The following is a 20776-nucleotide window of genomic DNA, read 5'->3' as shown; positions in this document are numbered from 1 at the left end:
TTAGAATGATTATCAATATTGATCTAATATAATGACATTCAAAGCATCAATATGAACAAAATAAATCAAAACAAAAATTAAAATGCACTAATCCAAACTTAAAAATCAGATTACCAATAAGATGGAATGATATCCATTTTAATTAGGAAATAAAGTTCGTAATTGAAGGAGTAATCAAATCTCATAATTATGTTTTAAAAAGATGTCAATCAAACAATAACTATATATAATTTTGACTCACATTCATAGTGTATAAATCCATGAACTAAACGAATCCCTAAATGTGTTGCTAAGCTTTTTCTCATGTTATTACTTTAATCCCTCAATTGTTGGTCAATTTCATTTGGTAAAGAGACTAAATTATTGACAACTTAAGTAAAAATTGAAAGACCATATTTCTCTACTTATAAATGAAAAGAAATTATATTTCAAAATATTAAATAACTGAGAATTAAAAATATAATTTTTTTTTTATTACGTGGATTGTTCTCGAGTCAATCCCTCATGTAGATATTATGTATTGGGCACATGCACTTGGCACACTTCACTCCATCTTAAGTATCTTGCGAGGATATAGAGGTGGTTGCTTAGAATCTCTCACTTCTAGAGTTTTTAGCACAGAAAAAATTGTCCCCCTATTATAATATTATTTTTATTTTTAAGTACTGTTGACTCTATTAGACTCCGATACATTTATAATAAGTTAAATATTTACAATCTTTCATTATCAAATCTCATATTCATAGCATTTTTTATGAAATATATTTTTCTCAATTTTGTGGTGAGTTTAATTTGGACTAAAAACCATAGAATATAAAATGAATAAACATTTAGAAACTTCTGCATTATCTAAATAAATAGTTCTCCCTTTTGTTTGGGTATAATAAGGTGATAAATAATGAGTGAGTTTGATAAGTCGGTCTGTTGAATATTTAATTATTTATCCACTTGGAGGATCGAAGGGGAAGCGGTGACTGTTCATTGAATCAGCACCACAAAGCACAACCTATAATGTTTTATGGTTCAATTCAAAGTCGCAATTGAATCCGGCCTCGAAGGCCCCAAAAGACAACCTCAACCTCATCCCTATCACGTGATCATGGGTTCTTGAATTGGTACAACGTATGAAAAACAACCGTTTCCCCACGTTGACCACCGCCCCATGCATTCTAGCTTCTACTATAAATTATTTGGCATTGTCAGTTGCATACCCTACCATTGCAACAAGACACCAACAAAAAACAAACAATTAAAGAAGAGGCCAGAGAGAATGAAGAGGAAAGGAGATGGCATCCTAGGAAATGAGGGTGAGAGAAAAGGGAAGAAGGCGGCGGAGGAGAAGTGTTGCGAAGAGGAAGAGGAGGTGGTGGTGGTGGTGGGTGACGGCGGAGATGGTGGTTTGATGACGGAGGAGGAGTGGTTGTGGCGGCGATGGGGTGAAGTGGTGGTGGGGGATGAGGAAATGTGGTGGGGAACATGTTGGGATCCGTGTTGGGATGTGGGGATTATGGGAATGGAAGCTTATAATGAACTGTATAATGATGTTTTGTGGGAAGATGATGTCTGGGATTTGAAACAAATCAACCATGTTCCTGTTCCTGTTCCTATTCCGGTTCCAATCCCAATCCCAATGGTTGGAGATCAAGCGTAGATAGATAGATAGATAGAGACGCCATATCCACAATTAACATGCCAAACCCTTACTACGTTCAACATTTCTTAATTAATTAATTCATTTTTTGTTTTCGATCTTTCATTTTACACAGTACACATAGTCTGTCTGTAATATATATATAGGCTCCTTCTACAACTGAAAATTAAACTCAGAAATCAGATATCCCGGTCTCTTTTGGCAATTAGCTTTTAGTAAATAGTGAATTATATTAATGAGTTTGATTAATGAATTATATGGATAAATATTTCATAAAATTAACTCTTTAACATGTAAAATGACTATATATATATATATATATATATATATATATATATATATATATATTAATAATAATTATTATTATACTATTATTTAATAAAATAAATAATTTAAAAAAAAAAAAACATAAACGGAGCGGAGCTCCCTATAGTTTTATCACTTTTTCCATATTAGTGGGAAATGTGGCATGGGAGTTTTGAAACTCCGTTAACATAAAGCTTGCGGTTTGCCCATCTATTAATGGGCAAACAGTGAGCCAAATTGGCTCTTGTATTAACGGAATCGAAACGGCTCTATAGTAAAAGTTTTTAAAAATAAAAAATAAAAAAATGTCAAATAGGTCCTTCAAACTTTAATTGAAAAGTCAGTTAGTCTCCTCAATTTTTAAAGGTGCAACTCATCAACAATTTATTATTTTATTTTGATGCAATGAAGTTCAAAAACTCATCAACAATTTATTTTAATGCAATGGAGTTCAAAAATAGATGCAGTGAAGTCAAAAAGTCAGTTAATGGCCTACTATCACATGTCATTAGGATTTCAACAAAGTGACCTACGACTGAGCCGGTCACGGAGAAGGAGACCCTGGCCTCCTTCTCCGGCGAGAAGGCGACCCAGATGGTCAGCTCGCCTTCTACTGGAGAAAGCGACCACTGTGGTTGCTTTTTTTGGTGAGAATGCGACCTTGGTCTCCTTCCTCGTGACCGGCGATCGTTGACTGAAATTTCGTCAGAATCTTGTCGATGGGTTGTCAAAACTCTAATAACCTATGATAGCAGGTCATTAATCGATGTTTAGGTTTCATTGCATTAAAATAAATTGTTGAGGTGTAATTGCACCTTTAAAAAATTTAGAGAGACTAATTTATTTTTCAGTCAAATTAAAATTTGAGTGCCTATTTAACTATTTTCCCTTTTATTGTTGAGTGACGAAAAAAATCTACATACAATTGTTATCGAAAAATATATATTGAGTAAATTTTACTTCAATATAATAATTAACAAATCACACAGAAAAAAAACATGACAAATTGCGGACCAAACCACCAACATATTTTCTTTAATAATGTGATTTGTACTAAACACAATGGGCATTTAGGGGTTTTGAACACAACTTTCTGGTCCAGATCAGATAATTAGGGGTCCCAAGTGTTGATACTCTGCGACTGCACTGTGACCTGTCATGGCCTCAATAATGTGAAAAGTCGTGGAGAACAACCTACTCTTGCTTTAATCGCTCGATACTACTTTAATTTTTGATTTCTTGTAACAAATTTCACCTCAGAATCAATTGAGCTGGCGTTAGTTCAGAACTGATTGATGGTTATGATTTCAAGAATTCATGAACTTGGAGTCCATTTATCTTTCTCCATTTTAACTTGCACATTGGAAAATTTAGTGATCAAATCCCTATGTATGGTTCTCACTACATGGGATCGGCAAATGGTGGCTAGATTGCATACACCAAGAGATGATGCCGTCCAAATGTCCAATTAAAGTTTAAGGGTATGCGAGTTCAGCACAATCTCAATTAAGTTAGTCAAATTATTGACTTTGTAATCAAATATTACAAGTTTGACTAGTGGCTGCATATTTCCCTCATTATTACAACAAAAATAATAATAATAAATTAAAGGCACGCCATGTTAAGGAGTTATGTGTCAAACTTTTTCTTGAGTAAGAGTCAAATTTTGTGAGTGTGATCTGAGTTGAGTCCAAGAGACTGGGAGAGTATAGGTTAGATGCAGCAAAAACGCAAATTATGCTGTGCAACCGAATGCACCTTGCAAGGTGCATACGGTTGCAAAACGGCGCCGTTTTGGTTAAAAAAACGCACGTCTCACTTTAAGAAGAAATTAGGTTCGATTCCCAGCAATAGCATTTTTATATATCCAGAATTTCATAACTATATATCCAGAAATTCATAACTATATATCCACAGTGAATGAATGAAGTAAAAAATCCACAATGAATGAATGAATGAAGTAAAAATCCACAATGAATGAACTAAATATCCACAATGAATGAACTAAATATCCACAATGATTGAACTAAATATCCACAATGAATGAACTAAATATCCATAAATTTATAACTATATATCCAGAAATTCATAACTATATATCCATAAATTCATAACTATATATCCACAGTGAATGAATGAAGTAAATATCTACAATGAATGAACTAAATATCCACAATGAATGAACTAAATATCCATAAATTCATAACTATATATCCACAAATTTATAACTATATATCCAGAAATTCATAACTATATATCCACAATAATACTATTGCTGAGAATTGAACTTGATTTTTTTTTAAAAGTGGGACGCGCGTTTTAAGTCAAAACGACGTCATTTTACATCGTATGCACCATGCGCATGGTACATTCGGTTGCACAGCATAACTATTGCAGCAAAAATGGGTTGGCCGATTTGGATTGTTTTATTGAAATTGGGCAAGCCCATACGGCGGAGAGTGTTGGATTTGGAAATTTGTAGTTTTGTACCTTGCTTTTCATTTGGCGAATGAAAATAGTGAAAATTTATGAAACAACAAACAAACTAACAAAAGAAAGTCCCTTAAAAAAATAACTAACAACAGAAATAATAGAAACGTTTTCAAAAAAAGAAAAGAAAGAATAGAAACAACAAATAAAATAAAATAAAAGGTTTTCTTGTTTTTTTTTTTTTTTTTTTTTTTTTTTTTTTTAAATTTTCATGGTGCTTTCATTAGAAATACGCTGCAATAATGTCAGGTGGGGATAGATCCCAATACATAATAGTAGGTTGCTGGAACGCAGCGGATGCTAACGCATGAGGTAAATAATTGTCTAATCTAGGGATGAAACTAAAAGAACAAAAATCAATTGAAGCTGCAATAGACTTACAGCTATCAACAGCATAACCAACATACGAACGAACTATAGACGGGGGTGAGACGAGATATCATTGCAATGATAGGCAATCTGTGTAAAGATGTACTGCTGTTTCACCCCAGTCTTTAAGCCATGATAACGCTTCTTTGCACGCAAATGCCTCCGCCATGAGTGGTGAGAAGCAAACTGGAAGAGGGGCACTGAATGCTGCCACATATCCACCATTCGCATCGAGTAAAACCGCCCTTACCGTTGCCGCACCAGAGTCGTGGAGGTAGCCGACATCCACGCGGCATGTCTTGGGTAGCACTGCCGCCGTGATGGGGGGCATGGCGGGCGTGAGACCGTGCGACAGTGGCAGTCCTCCAATGGGCTCCGGTTGTTGCGGCTGCGTCACAGGTGTGGATGATGGCAGCCTTGCATTGCGCCGTGCTTCCATGGTCGCCGTGGCCTTGGCTAGCAATTTCGTCGGCCGTGGCAGGGCGGTATCCCATAAAAGATTTTCTTGTTTATTACTCCCAATGTCACATTTTATTTGTCTGATTTATTATTCATTCGTCAATTCAATTTTTTATTTTTTTTTATTTTTATATATTTTCTTTACTCTTTTCTTATTATTTTTAAATGTTTAACCGTACTTTCTTCAAAAAAGTGTTAAATAGTACTTATATTTTAAAAGTATTTAAAAATTTAAAAATGTTAAGATATATGACTTACAGAAATCCAAAAAGATAACTATAAAGTCATTTAGATTCTACTAAAATAGCCAAACATCTTGTGCTTAGATGCCATTCGAGTTGGACTCCCACATGGAAGGTTGTAATTTATTTTTTCAAAAAACGATGTAGTTTTGATATATATAAGACATCATTTTTATTTTTTTTTTTTCTTTACGAAACTCTCCCCAAGAGCTTTGCCTGTCCCGATCGATCGAGACGAATCCTTCCTGTCGCCACCGGCCCCTTCGAAGTTCGAACTGCGAAGCATCACCGGTGCTTCCCTTCCAACAACCTGAAAACGTTCGCGAACGGACAGAGGTCCAGTGCGACTGAGGTAAGTTATTGCTGGTTTTTTTTTCCTCAGATTTTTTCGATTTTTTGCTTTCATTTTTCTGATTATATTTCGGTAACTGATGATGTGGTTTGTTTAATTGATTTATTATTGAATAGTTTATAGATATTTTATTTTTTTTTTTTAATTCAATGCTTCACAAATTATTTCAGTTATTGAAAAGTTCTTCAAAAGGTCAAAAATAAAGCTAGTTTGCTTGATTTTTCCAAATTTAATACAAGCTTTCAGACAGTTGAGAAATAGAGCTACTCAAACTGTCATCACTTATTGATTGAGTTTTCAGAAAATGATTTGTGGGACTTTCAGAGACAACAGGGAATTGTCTGGGTTTTGTCGTTTGGATATGTAATTGTTGAGAGTTATGTGGAATTTATGGAATATCACTTATTCACTTCAGTCTATCTGGTCACCAAACAAAGAAAGAACATAAATTGGCTAAAAGTCTTAAGATCCCACTAGCTCGTGGAGAAAAAAAAAGTTGGTTTGTCTAATAGTTATGTGCTCTAGTTACCACTTTATTATGATTATGAAGATCACTTGTTGATTGAATTTCTTATCAACCCATACTATTTTGCATTAATTCAATTACTAGTTAATGTTAAGATCAAGCTCTTACTACTATGCCAACAACTATAGCTAGTAGTGAAGACACAACTTTATTTCCTTATACCGCCACATTTAAAGAGGTAGGGTGCTGGACTGGCCCTTCAGCGTCTGCCCAACAATCCCCCTAGCCTCTTAGTGCTAGACTTGACCCTTCACCGGCTTCCGTCCAACAGTTAGTGAGACCATCATTAAGAATAATTTCAGATATTACTAAAAATCTATGATTTTCTATCTGAAGATGTTGAATTGTTGATACTTCAATTTCTCCTCAGTTTCATATATATGGTATTAAAGCTTTCCAGAAAGTAATGTTCTCAAGCATATTGTCTAATTTAGATGTCAGTGTATAAAATAGTTTGCTGAAATTTTTGGGTATTCGGACACAGCTTAGCTGTAGACGATTTATTTATTTATATTTTCTTGCTGAATTTAAGTTCTACATAGTGATTCCTCTTCAGCTCTTCATTGAGAGTACCTTCTTTTGATTTTGTTGTTAACATCTAGAATAAGTGGGATATAGTAACATTGTTCTAAGATTAATATAGTGTCTTATTATATATAGATATTATGCATTCAGCGACATATGTTATTGGCTCCTCTGTTATATCTACAGTTTTTGGTAGTAGAATAGTTTCTTTCACCACCTTTTATTTAATTCAAACAGTGCATATTTTTCTCATAGTTTAAAGTAAAACTGAATCCAATGCATGAGTCTAGTCTTAGATATATACGGGAGATTCATTTTCTTTGTGCAGGGAAATTGGCTCCTGTGTTATATCTACAGTTTTTGCTATAATAATGTTTCTTCTTTGCCAGTATTACTATTTATTTACTATCAAACATATCTGTCTTAGACTTAGTTCCAAATCTGTTCCAGATTCAGCAAGTTGTGTTCTGTTTGTTCTCAGATGTCTATCCTATTGCTGTTTTCATAACATTATTTGAAGTTAGAACCCTTATTATTTTTTAAATTATGTCTAGACCTAATATTTTGTTTACTGCCAACATGGAAATGTGTGAACCTCATTTGTGAGAAATTTTTTGAGAAAAGGGTCAAATAAGCCCTCAAACATTACCCAAAAGTGCCATTAAGACCTCCAACATTTAAAAAGTTCAATTAAACACTCAAACTTGTCATTTTGGTTCATTTAACCCCAAATGACCTGTTGTTTACCTGAAACAACCGGTCATAATTTTCCATCCAACATTCTGGCGACCGGCGAACGTAATGCTACCGGCGTCGATGTATGGAACGGAGAAGAGACAACCTCCTGTGTTGGTTGGTTAAATCCCAAGAGGACCATGGTTGGTTAAATTTTGAAAGTTGAAGGACCATGGGTGGTTAACTTAGACCACGGATGGTAACAATTTGAAAGTCGAAGGACTGTGGGTGGTCAATTTGAAAGTTTAGGGCTAAACGTGGCGAAACTACTATACTCGGATGACTCTATGTGACATTAACTCAGATAGTTGTCAATTTCCAGGACGGTAGGGATGTCTAGTAGAAACCGTTTGCCACGCCAATCTGATAACCATAGAGGATACCGCGATGGTCCACCAGCACGGCCTGTTATGCAGCGAGGACCTGGTCCCCTCCCGCCTCATCCTGCAGCCCTTGAAGAGGAACTTGAAATTCAGCATAGAGATATGCAAAGAATTCTTGCTGACAATAGACATGTACTTGACGAGAATGTGATGCTCGAAAGGGAATTGACTGCCGTAAAAGATGAGATTCTAAGATTAGGCCAATTCATTCCTAAGCTGCATGGTGACAATGAGGTGCAGGCAAGGGAGTATATTGAGCGAGGATTGAAGCTGGAGGCTGAGCTTCACTCTGCAGAACCTCTGCGTGCAGAACTTGGGGGTTTAAGAGCTGATGCCCAAAAGTTAAATGGTTTCCGACAGGAATTATCTACCCAAGTTCAAAGTTTAACGAAGGATCTTAATCAGCTGCAAACTGAGAATAAACAAGTTGCTGCCATGAAGGCTGATATTGATGGGATGCGCAAAGAGCTTGTGGAAGCAAGGTATGAAGTCAACCGAAAATAATTTATTCTATGTTATTTTGTGTTTTTCTATGGTTTCATTTTTGGTGCAACGTCAAGATACATTGTTCAATGCTTTTCTTGGTTCTGAGGAAATGTTCTGTTGCTCAATATGATAATTATTAGGAGAGTATATGAACTTGAGAAGAAAGAAAACACAGAGCTTGTGGAACAGAACCAAGCAATGGAGAAAGATCTTGTCTCTATGGCTCGTGAAATGGAAAGGTTACGAGCAGAGCAGATGGCTGCAGAGAGGAGAGCAAGGGGACTTGGTACTAACTTCATTTTCATTTCTCTTTCTCTCACTTGCAATACGATCTGATCTGAACTTCTGCATTTGAAGTTTGATATTCTAACTTCCCTCTTTACCACTCTCAGGCGTTGGACCATATGGAATGCTGAATGAAAGCCCAGAAATGGGGTATCCGAGTGGTTTGTACGGTGATCCATATAGCGCTGGAGCTTGGGGGGGACCCTATGATAGACGCGGCCCTCCAAGGCGCTGAACTCTGTGTTGGAAAGCAATGGTGGTTATAAGAAATGTGTAGTTTGGAATTTTCTGCTGCTTAACTTAATTCCTCGTTGTAGATTTGTCTAATTGAGGCATGAAACTACTGTTCTTTTTATCTAACCACTGTTGGTATGAACTGCTATTGCCTTTCCATATGTAATGTGGAAGTTATAATTGCTCTCCTGTCTCCATTGATCGGTGTTTTAGGTAACCGGTGGTGCCGCTCAAAGCCGCCGGCCAGCCGCCACTTGCATTCATCAATTGTTATACCATGGATCAAGGTCCATCTTGCATTATGTGTACGTAGTTGACATAATTCTGTATCTGCAGTCAACAATTTATGTGCCTGTAAATGAGTTGAATGCACATAAAATATTAACTACATACACATGTCATGTTAACTGCAGACACATAATATGTTGTTAAAATATTATATATTTGCAGTTAACTTATTTTGTGTATATAATTAACATATTATATGTCTGTATTTACCATGTTATGGGTATGTAATTAATGGATTATGTGCCTTCAATTTATTTATAAGCACATAAATTGTTAATTATAAATACAAAATATGTCAACTGTAGATATATAATTGATATATAATCTGAAAGTTATTTTAAATTAGAGTCTATAATGCAAGATAGATTGTGATGCATGGTATAATTTGTCTACATTCATTGTCTCTTAGTCGATGGAACTCATGGGCTCACAGTCTCGTACTAAGAAATCAAGATTAATCCACTACCTGGGCTTCACAAAATGTGGCTAGATTGCATACACTAAGTACATGCGCAAATTATGCTGTGCAACCGTATGCATCATGTATGGTGTACACGGTTGTAAAAACGACGTCGTTTTAACTAAAAACGCGCGTTTGAGAAATAACCCTGCTAGGGTTGCCATTGAGAAATAATCGTGTGCATCATGTATGGTGCACACGGTTGTAAAAATCGTGTGCATCACTGGTCTAATTGTACTTTTTTTTTTTTTTTTTTTTTCGTTCAGTGGCCTAATTACATTTTCAGGTTATGTTCAGTGGCCAATTTGAATCTTATTCTTTTGAAAAATAACCCCCGCTAGGGTTGCCATTGTCACTCTGGTCGATCATGTTTTGACGTGCCATCTCCCCCACCAATCCACCTCCCTAGCTTGGATAGTTATGCTGTGCATCCGTATGCACCATGCATGGTGCATACGGATGCCAAAACGACGTCGTTTTATTAAAAAACGCGCGTCTCCCCTTTAAAAAAAATTCAGGTTCGATTCCCAGCAATAACATTATATTGTTCATTCATTCTGGAATTTTAGTTCATAGATTATGGAATTATAGTTCATAGATTATGGAATTATAGTTCATTGATTATGGAATTATAGTTCATCGATTATGGAATTGTAGTTCATCGATTCTGAAATTTTAGTTTATAGATTATGGAATTTTAGTTCATTCATTCTGGAATTTTTAGTTCATAGATTAGATTATGGAATTATAGTTCATCGATTATGGAATTATAGTTCATCGATTATGGAATTATAGTTCACCGATTATGAAATTTTAGTTCATAAGTTGTTGCTGGGAATCGAACTTGATTTTTTTTTTAAGGGGAGACGCGCGTTTTATTAAAACGACGTCGTTTTTGCATCCGTATGCACCATGCATGGTGCATACGGATGCACAGCATAATTTGCCCCCTAGCTTAGCCTAATCTCCCCCTCTAAGCCCATCTTCTTGTCTAATTAATTTCTAGCCCACTTCCACCTTTTTGGGCTTAATCAAATTCAAATGGCCCAATAGCCCATGCCCCCATCAAACGGCAAATTATGCCATCGAAACGTGTTCACCGTGAATGGTGAACACAAGGCCAAACGACGTCGTTTTTAGGCAAAAAAAAAAAAAAATTTCGCGGATGTGGAGTTAACGGCGCGCGTTGATCAAATTATGAATTTTCTGTTATGAGATTATGAATTTTCATAAAATTCATAATCTCATAACAGAAAATTCATAATCGCATAACAGAAAATTCATAATCGCATAACAGAAAATTCATAATCTCATAACAGAAAATTCATAATCTCATAACTGAAAATTCATAATCTTATAACAGAAAATTCATAATCTTATAACAGAAAATTCATAATCTCATGGTTCCAAAGTGAATGTGTAGGCATGGTTCCAAAGTGAATGTGCAGTCATGGAGTGAATCCATGAATGTCCGTGATTCCGGACGGGAATGTGTAGGCATGGTTCCAAAGTGAATGTGCAGGCATGAATTCATAATTTATGAATGTCCGAAATCATTGTTCACCTCAAATTAAAGTGAAACCGCAAAATGTGAAAATGAAGAAGAAAAGTCACGCAATTAATTAAGAAAAAAAAAAAAGATAACGGTGTACTAACATCGTTGGAACCGTGTTCACCATGAATGGTGAACACGGTTCCATGGCATAACGCTCCCCCATCAAACCTACTTTATGCTGTCAAGGTGGGCACAGTTTCATATTCATAATTCCTATACTGTAGATTCATTAATCATAGGCTAAAATATTTACAATAAAGATTAATGGAATGGTTAAACATTCTTTACAATCAGACATAGAAACAACTTCCGTAGCAATGCTAAAGAAAACTTGATTTGCAGACTGTTTCACAAATTTGAAGCTGGATTCTTTGGAGGAACTTAAAGCTTTTTTAATGATTTGGTCAAACGTATCCAAGACTGACAGTTGTTGAATAGTCTTGCACACCACGTGAGTATCTATTTCCATTCTTCTATCCATTTTGACAATATCTCCATCAGGCTGAACTGGATATCATAGTTTAAAGGAGTCTCATTTTCATTGTCATGTTTGTCACCCAGGATGAGATTCACATACGTCATGACCAGTTATATCGTTTTACGCTTTATGAAAAAAGAACTCGTCAAGTAAACAAGAAGAAGTAACTCGTCAAAACAACGAGAGGAAAAACATAGAAACGGCAAACAAAATTAAACAAGTAAAACAAAGTAAAGGGAAATAACCGTGCGAAGGCGGATAATGAAAGACAAAAATGGTGAAGGCAGAGAAGACAATGAAGGCGGATGCTGTCTGCGGTGGAGATGGCGGCAGAGAAAAGACGATTAGACGTCGCCTCCGATCTGCTTGCTTCACGAAGGCTGCGGCCGTGTGAAAAATTGAGTAGTCAAAAAGCAGAGACTAGAGAGAATTAGAGCCGGCTTTCTAAAAACACTAAAAAATTGATCTCCTATAAATTCATCTTTTTTCCTCTTTCTTTGCCTTCTCTCCTCCAAGTCATTTTCCTATCCAATATGCAGTTATATTTATTGAAATTGGGGTGGCTATATTACTTTATTCAGATGCAGATTAATTAGGCTAACAGTGGGAGTTGAGAGTGATGTGTTGGAAAGATTCTCCCTCCCCTCCAACATATATACCCCCTTCCCCCCTCCTTCTTCCTTTCATTCCTTTCTACTTCTTCTTTACTCTTCACTCTCTAATCTCTCTATTTCCCATTCTTCCTTCTTCTCTCTCTCTTAAAAGCTTGAGAATGAGTTGCAATGGCTGCCGAGTCCTCCGCAAAGGCTGCAGTGACGACTGCACCTTAAGACCCTGCCTTCATTGGATCAACTCCCCTCAATCCCAAGCCAACGCCACCATCTTCCTCGCCAAGTTCTACGGCCGCGCCGGCCTCATCAACCTCATCAACGCCGGCCCCGACGTCCTTCGCCCTGGTACGTATAAACCATAAATCACTGTAACTCAGTAACTCAGTAATACTGTTAGTTTTAAATTTTGATCTTTTCTTTCAAATACTGTATATTAAACCACTGAACTGTAATAAAGTAATAACATAGCAGAATTCCAGATATAAAGGATAAGTTTTTTAATGTTGTTTTATATATATTTGCAGCGATTTTCAAGTCTTTGTTATATGAAGCGTGTGGCCGGATCATAAACCCTATTCACGGTTCTGCCGGGTTGGTGGGGGAAGGGAGATGGGAATTGTGCGGAGAAGCCGTGGAGGCGGTGTTGAAAGGGATGCCAATTACGCCGGTCTCCACCGGCCACGGTGGAGCTCCGGCGAGACCAATCATCCCTCTAAATGGCTCCGACATACGCCACTTCTCCAAAGACTCCAGGCCGGTTCGCCGGGTCAGGACGCGCAACCGGTTCAAGCGGTCCGCCTCCGTGCAAGGCGGAGAACTTCTCCCCGCCTTCGACGAGTTCACGGCCGAGCCGACCAAGTTCAGCATCACCGGCTGGGACTCCGACAAACCGGAAAACGATGGGAGTAACCGAGCGCCCAGTCACGACTCGCTCTCCGTTGAAACTGTGGAGCCGAGTCTTGTGAACCGGGAATGGCCGGTTTGGCTTCCTGAAAACGATACATGGACCGGTGACGAGAATGGTGAGCCGATACTGGAGCTGACGCTCGGCGTGAATCCAGCGCGCCGTGCGCCGCCAGCCGAGAAATTCTGTATTAGTAGCCTGTAAGCTGTGTAGCTGTTTTGGCGGCTTCTGTTTTTAGCTGGCTAATTTCTAGAGCATTGAGCATCTTTTAGATTCTATTTTTGTTTTGTTTTTTCTGTTTTTAGGTTTTGAATTGTGAATATTGGGTTCGCCCCAAGTGCTTGAATAAATAAATATATTTATATAATATATATACATGCATTTTATATTTATTATCATTAATTATATATTAATCAAATTAATAAAAATTTTATAAGAAATATTATCAATATTATTGTATAATACAATGTTATTAATCTATTTAAGAGGAATCAAGCTTAATATAATATATAGATTGGAGTTTTCTAGAGTGATAATAAATTTCTGTAAATTTTTTATCAAATACTAATTTCACGTGTTAACATTTATTATTTTAAGAAAAACTTATATTAAACTAACTAATGACAACATGTCCTATCAGATATATAAAATTTGAGCAAATATCAATTTTGGTCTCACAAATATTAACAAAATGAGAGTTTTGATTTCAAGAGTATTAACAAAATGACAATTTTGATCCACACGTTTAATTCCTAACAATTTTCATGACTAGCTATAATCAGAACTCATGATTAAGAATTTCCGACCCCAAAAAAACCAATTTATTTATTGGTTAACAAAAACAGAAAAGCAATTTATTTATTAATATTAATATTAATATTAATATACACATTATTTAACAACCTTGCGGTGGCGGATAACCACATAATTACATACAATGAGCAAGCAAACTCTCATTTGAATGCTATCGCTCCATAAATTGATGATGACCATTATTAGTTAAGGAATATTTTAAGGCTCCATTTTGGCTTAATTGATTATATATATATATATATATATATATATATATATATATATATATATATATTGTCTAGTTTACATGCGGTCAGCTCTTCCCGTGGATCGTCTAATAGGGTGTATTTAAATTGCTTGGTGGTGCATCCACTCCTAGTGCATTACATGACACTCATAGGCGCACCACAAATCACTCATAAGTACACCACACTTAGCGCTAAGTACACAACTAAAATATACATGGGGCAAAAAATTATCAAAATGTTATCGCGTTTTTTCTTATTAGTGCATCACAGACCAGCACTTTGTGGTACACCACAGTTCACTCAAAAGTGCATCACACGCCAGTACTTAGTGTACCATGCATCGAAATATACATGGTGCAAGAAATTATCAAAATGCCACCACATTTATTCTCATTTTCATTGATTTTCAACGGTTAATCTAATAACATTCAATAATCCAAATGAGCCCGCACGATTTTTTATTTAATATTATTATTACAAATTTACAATCAACCTAAAAGCGGTTATCTATATCACTATATGTCTATATGTGTTTTGGAGTGTGGGGCTTAAGTTGTGTTATTATATTCTTTTGCTGAGTGGTATTACCCCCATGGGGTAGGGAGTCTAATTTTAATTTATTATTTTTGGCATTTTTGTGTTCTTCAAGTGATATATATATATATATATATATATATATATATATATATATATATATATATATATATATATATATAAATGATGTCATGGACGGTATGATTCAATCATGAAATAATCCATTGTAATTAACCGTACCATGCTAGGTTCTTTTTTTTTTTTTTTTTTTTTTTTTTTTTTTTTTTGAATTACCGAACATAACAAGATTACATTACTTAAGATAAGAGGAAAGTTCTTAAGATGTTGGATCTTCAATTTATTATATTATATAGTATATACCGAAGAAATAAAGTTATCAATTATTGGGTGTTTCCATTAACAAAATTATATAGTTTAAATAGCTAAAATTTATACAATGTTGCATAACTACTAAGGCAATAACATCTTCTATTTGTGGTTTATTATTATTATTATTATTATTATTATTATTATTATTATTTATTATTATTATTATTATTATTATTATTATTATTATTATTATTATTATTATTATTATTATTATTTTATTATTATTATTATTATTATTATTATTATTATTATTATTATTATTATTATTATTATTATTTATTATTATTATTATTATTATTATTATTATTATTATTATTATTATTATTATTATTATTATTATTATTATTATTATTATTATTATTATTATTATTATTATTATTATTATTATTATTATTATTATTATTATTATTATTATTATTATTATTATTATTATTATTATTATTATTATTATTATTATTATTATTATTATTATTATTATTATTATTATTATTATTATTATTATTATTATTATTATTATTATTATTATTATTATTATTATTATTATTATTATTATTATTATTATTATTATTATTATTATTATTATTATTATTATTATTATTATTATTATTATTATTATTATTATTATTATTATTATTATTATTATTATTATTATTTATTATTATTATTATTATTATTATTATTATTATTATTATTATTATTATTATTATTATTATTATTATTATTATTATTATTATTATTATTATTATTATTATTATTATTATTATTATTATTATTATTATTATTATTATTATTATTATTATTTATTATTATTATTATTATTATTATTATTATTATTATTATTATTATTATTATTATTATTATTATTATTATTATTATTATTATTATTATTATTATTATTATTATTATTATTTATTATTATTATTATTATTATTATTATTATTATTATTATTATTATTATTATTATTATTATTATTATTATTATTATTATTATTATTATTATTATTATTATTATTATTATTATTATTATTATTATTACTTGTTTAATACATCATACATGCATAGTTGAGTAATGTTGCATTTACTCACTAATAGTACTTCTTAATGTGGCATTTGAATCTTTTTAATATTTAATTATTAACTCATAATGGGATCAACAAATTCACAGGTGCACAAGTAGTGAATGAATTTTTTATTTTTTATTTTATTTATTTTATTTTTATTTTTATTTTTTGGGTTTAGCCTTATCAATAATATTATGTCAGAAAGTAAAAAATAGATATTGATTTTTGTAGGAAAAATAACAATTTTCTTAGTTATTGCACAAATGTACAATAAAATGTTCACTAAGTTATGTCTTGTTTTGTTATTAATCAAAATTTTTAATAGATAATACCTAAAATGATTCATTGGCTATCCTTCAACTATTAATTTATTAAAAATAGTCCTTTGACTATGTAAAATTTATTCAATTTAATACATTAGAGGACGACTAAATTGAGTAAATTTTACATACTCGAAAGACCATTTTGAATGAATTGAAAGTTGAGAATAAAATTGAAATTTATAGCATAATAAATGACCATTTTGGGTGTTGATTTTTTTTTTTTTTTTTTTTTGGGAGTAGTACAAATAAAATGACAAGAAACCTAGTGACATGCTAGTAGGATGCAATTCGATCAAGTATAAACTTCACTAAGTTTGTAATTTATTTATAAATGGAATTGATTTTATTTTATTATATTATACATAAATCGAAACTGATACGTAAATTATTATTATTTCGTGATATTTTTTTCAAAATTGAATATGACTTGCAACTCATTAATCATGATGACCAAGTTGTACATAAAGTAATAAGCAAAATGCAATTTATAATATAATTTTAGAGCTAGAAAATGGATTATTAGTCATTGTATATTGGTAAGGGTGATTAGGTAGTGGAGCTACAAAGTATGACTACGCATCTGCTTTTTATTGGATGCATATATTGTTTAAACAAAGATTCCAAATAAGTCATAAGTCATTAGAACATCAATTATTATTTTAAGGATTTTTAAAAGAGATTCTAAAACGGAGTTGCTTAGCCGCATAAAACGGTTGCTGAATGCGACGTATAGCACAGACTTTTTTTTTTTTTTTTTTTTAATACTTTAAAAACAATAATGTTTTTTTTTTTTTTTTTTTCAATCAAAGTATTACTCTCTTTTAGATTCTTTTATTTTATTCCATCGGTGGTGGGCCATTCACTGAATGTAAAACTTTGAGCATAATTAACACTTTCTTGTTTTTTATTTTGTATAATCTAATGTGTCGTCATCGAAATCATGTAACGAGGTTGACTAGTTTAATGTATATTAATTCAATGAATATGAAATCATGGACCTTGTGGTCCAATGGTATCTGGTTTGCTCCCGTAAGTGGGAGGTGATAGGTTTGAGCCTCATTGGGAGGTGATTAGTAATTTGAGTATCCCCAGTAGCTCTCCAAATGAAAAGTTTAATTCTCCTTAGTTAATTTGAGTATCCTCAGTAGCTCTCCAAATGAAAAGTGAAAAGTTTAATTCTCCTTAGTTAATTTGAGTATCCTCAGTAGCTCTCCAAATGAAAAGTTTAATTCTCCTTAGTTAAGCATATGGTTTGAGTATCTCCTGTAAGTTTAATTCTATTTGTACCACCATATTTGCTATTTACACTACCCATTTAATAAGTGCAATAATTTTATAAAAAAAAGTGTATTTACACCACCTCATTAAATATAGTCAGACATTAATATTTATTATTTATTTTTATTTAATAATCAAACTATTAATTAAAAAAAAATCCCGCCTCCTTCTCTGCTGAGAAGGCGAGGGACTGCCTTCTCACTGAAGAAGGCGACGGGATTTTATTTTTGTTTTAAATCTCCAGTCAACATTAATTATTCAAAATCTTTCAGATATTCCCGTTGGCCAACAAAATAAAACCCGTTGTGAAATTAATTCCGTACGTCGACATATATACGGAGTATTTTGGTCAACCACATAACGCCTTTACTGAATTATTTCAGAAACTGTGTCCACGTCACAGACGCGGCGAACATACCCATGGATTCTTAACTAATATGTGCCCTTCGTAGGATCCACAATAACAAATATGTCATAGATTCATCTGATTCAATGAATATACTTAAATCTGTAATTGAGTGTGCCATATATACATACATACACACACACACTCAGCCATTAATTTCGTCCATATCTACTATTTAAAAAAAAAAATTAAATTAACAAAAATTGTGCACTTTAAAGCATAAAAACATACACTTAAAGAAACAAATTAAAAATGTGCACTTAAATATTAAAATTCTGCACTCAAAGACACAAAAATGTGCAATTGAATTAATTTGTGGTACCAAAAAGAAAAGTTATTTAATAATATAATTACCGCATTAAAAATTGCTGTTGTATTATTTTGTATTAATTAGTAATTTCAATTATTTAGTGACCCCAAATAAAATTGTTTACCCTATATCTTCTTCTTTTTCGTGATTAAAAAAAAAAAAAGCCTAGGCAAAATACTTTCATAAATTAAACAAAGACTCTAAACAATAAAACTCAAAATTAAGAATGTTTTTGTTCAAATTTGTGTCAACTATTATAGTTTTAAGACTTTATACTTTCATAATAATGTTTTTGTTTTTATTTTTTATAAGACAAATTAAAAGCATAGTAACTCGCGGTAAGAACATTGTTTTAAATATAGAGTGAGACATCATGAAATGTTTTATCTATCATGTGTACGCATGTTCTAAAATTAAAATTTATAGGTTAACAACTCGATCTAGATGTATTCAAAAGATTTTTTTTTTCTTTTTAAAATGCAACTTCACATACATTGTTTAATATATACATGCCTATTTATTACATGAACAATTTTCATTTTAATTTGGAATATAACATGATTGGTAAGTCATGCCATCCAACTCTATGAACTTTGCTCAATTTGCATTATTCTAATACACGAGGAAGAAGAAACCATGCTACATTCATTGAATCTATGTGATGTAACAAGAATATTATAAAATATTGTTTCCATCATCTAACTTAAATAATAATATATACCATCGATTTTACACAATATATATATATATATATATATATATATATATATATATATATATATATATATATAATAACGATATCTATACTAAAAGTTTCATGTTCTAACATTGTGAATGGAGCAATAAGCATTTTGATATCTGAGCAATAAACATCAATTAAGATAAAGAACCGGAATCCACTTTGATTCCGTCAAAATAAAAAATGGGCCCCACATATATTTATATTAAAAAATAACTACTTAAAATTTCAACTGTCGGGAAGTAGTCGATATTTCCAATCACTTTGTTTAGAAGGTCAGAAATCTGAGTATTTCTCGCCGTGCTCGAATCGTGCACAATCTTGTAGCTATATGTTGACAACAAAGTTTCTGATTAGTGATTAAGCAACACAAAATTAGTTCTTAATTACGTGTTCGTTGACAACATAGTTTGTGATTAAGCAACACAAATTAAAGTTTACTACTTAATTATTACGTGTTCGAAAGCAACTTAATATATTTTCTATCTTTTTAAGGATTTGTTAATAATAGTTGAACGAAGTTGTTTAGCCGCGTACAGCATCATCATGTAATCTGGTTGGTTAGCTCATAAAATATTGAGATTCTTTTCAACATGTTATTGCGATCTTATGTCACTGATTATGTCAAGTAATTATCAGTAAAATTTGAGAAATTCAGGGGGCAGGATTAAAATAAAGTTTTAATTCTTGGATGCATAAAAGGTTACTTAGAATAGTCGTACACAATAATTTTGCATTAAAATATTTTAAAATTTATGGTGACGACGTGGAACATCATGTTCGGGTTTATATATGATTCTTAATTTAATACGAGGAAAATAGACATCGTTTGTATGTGGGAGTAGGGGGGGGAGGGGGAGAAATAACCAATCTTTTGGGTATGGACTTCATGATGCCAGCTTTTCAAGATATCAGCAAACGAATGAGGATTTTCATTTTTGTTCAAATTCAGATATAGTATATATAATAAGACAAAATTTTCAAATAAGTTATTTGAGCATCTCTGTTAGTGGGTTTTTTATGAGTTTTTGAGAAAGCATAATTTAGATAGATGAAAGAGGAAGATAAGAGAAAGAGAGAGAGAAAAAAAAAAAAAAAAAAAAACCTTCGAATTGAACAACAAACAACTTGGTTTTTGGCATGATTATGGGATCCACTAGATGCTCTGATATTTGTGCCTTGGTCGCATGAAGCACAACCTAGCGGGCGCGTTACTGACGCTTCACTGTTTTTTTTTTTCTTCTTTTTTTTCTTTTTATCTTTCCTCCCATCTTCTCTTTTTTAATCTAACCTGCAAAAACTCCTCAAAAATCACAACGGTTCAAGATGCTCTTAGACTTATTGTTTTTGTGTAAT

At 32.5% G+C, this 20776-nt stretch overlaps 2 protein-coding genes across 3 annotated transcripts; both read left to right on the top strand.

Annotated features, from left to right (window-relative positions):
* Positions 1-5668: 5668 nt before the first annotated feature.
* On the top strand, positions 5669-9234 carry LOC109156907 (protein FLX-like 3). The gene is made up of 4 exons (XM_019304800.1): positions 5669-5869; positions 7978-8520; positions 8665-8810; positions 8917-9234. Exons 2-4 carry the CDS (start codon positions 7988-7990, stop codon positions 9042-9044), a joined length of 807 nt encoding a protein of 268 aa, XP_019160345.1. The 5' UTR covers positions 5669-5869; positions 7978-7987; the 3' UTR covers positions 9045-9234.
* Positions 9235-12393: 3159 nt separating this feature from the next.
* Positions 12394-13716, top strand: LOC109156753 (LOB domain-containing protein 40-like). 2 transcript variants are annotated; one of them, XM_019304586.1, is made up of 3 exons: positions 12394-12546; positions 12577-12780; positions 12960-13716. In XM_019304586.1, exons 1-3 carry the CDS (start codon positions 12444-12446, stop codon positions 13541-13543), a joined length of 891 nt encoding a protein of 296 aa, XP_019160131.1. In that variant the 5' UTR covers positions 12394-12443; the 3' UTR covers positions 13544-13716. The 2 variants fall into 2 exon arrangements, with proteins under 2 accessions (XP_019160131.1, XP_019160130.1); XM_019304585.1 differs by having other exon boundaries at positions 12394-12780.
* The last annotated feature ends 7060 nt before the right edge of the window (positions 13717-20776 follow it).

Source organism: Ipomoea nil, unplaced genomic scaffold, assembly GCF_001879475.1.
Source record: "Ipomoea nil cultivar Tokyo-kokei standard unplaced genomic scaffold, Asagao_1.1 scaffold2759, whole genome shotgun sequence".
Taxonomy (NCBI): domain Eukaryota; kingdom Viridiplantae; phylum Streptophyta; class Magnoliopsida; order Solanales; family Convolvulaceae; genus Ipomoea; species Ipomoea nil.
Note: the sequence above shows the minus strand (reverse complement) of the source record. Positions and strands in the feature narration are given on the sequence as shown.

Excerpts from the sequence above, each read along its gene's own strand:
- LOC109156907 (XM_019304800.1), top strand. The coding sequence starts at position 7,988 with ATGTCTAGTAGAAACCGTTTGCCACGCCAATCTGATAACCATAGAGGA. Across the intron at positions 8,521-8,664 it reads AAAGAGCTTGTGGAAGCAAG|GAGAGTATATGAACTTGAGA; the intron begins GTATGAAGTCAA and ends GATAATTATTAG. Across the intron at positions 8,811-8,916 it reads GAGGAGAGCAAGGGGACTTG|GCGTTGGACCATATGGAATG; the intron begins GTACTAACTTCA and ends TACCACTCTCAG.
- LOC109156753 (XM_019304585.1), top strand. The coding sequence starts at position 12,444 with ATGTGTTGGAAAGATTCTCCCTCCCCTCCAACATATATACCCCCTTCC. Across the intron at positions 12,781-12,959 it reads CCCCGACGTCCTTCGCCCTG|CGATTTTCAAGTCTTTGTTA; the intron begins GTACGTATAAAC and ends ATATATTTGCAG.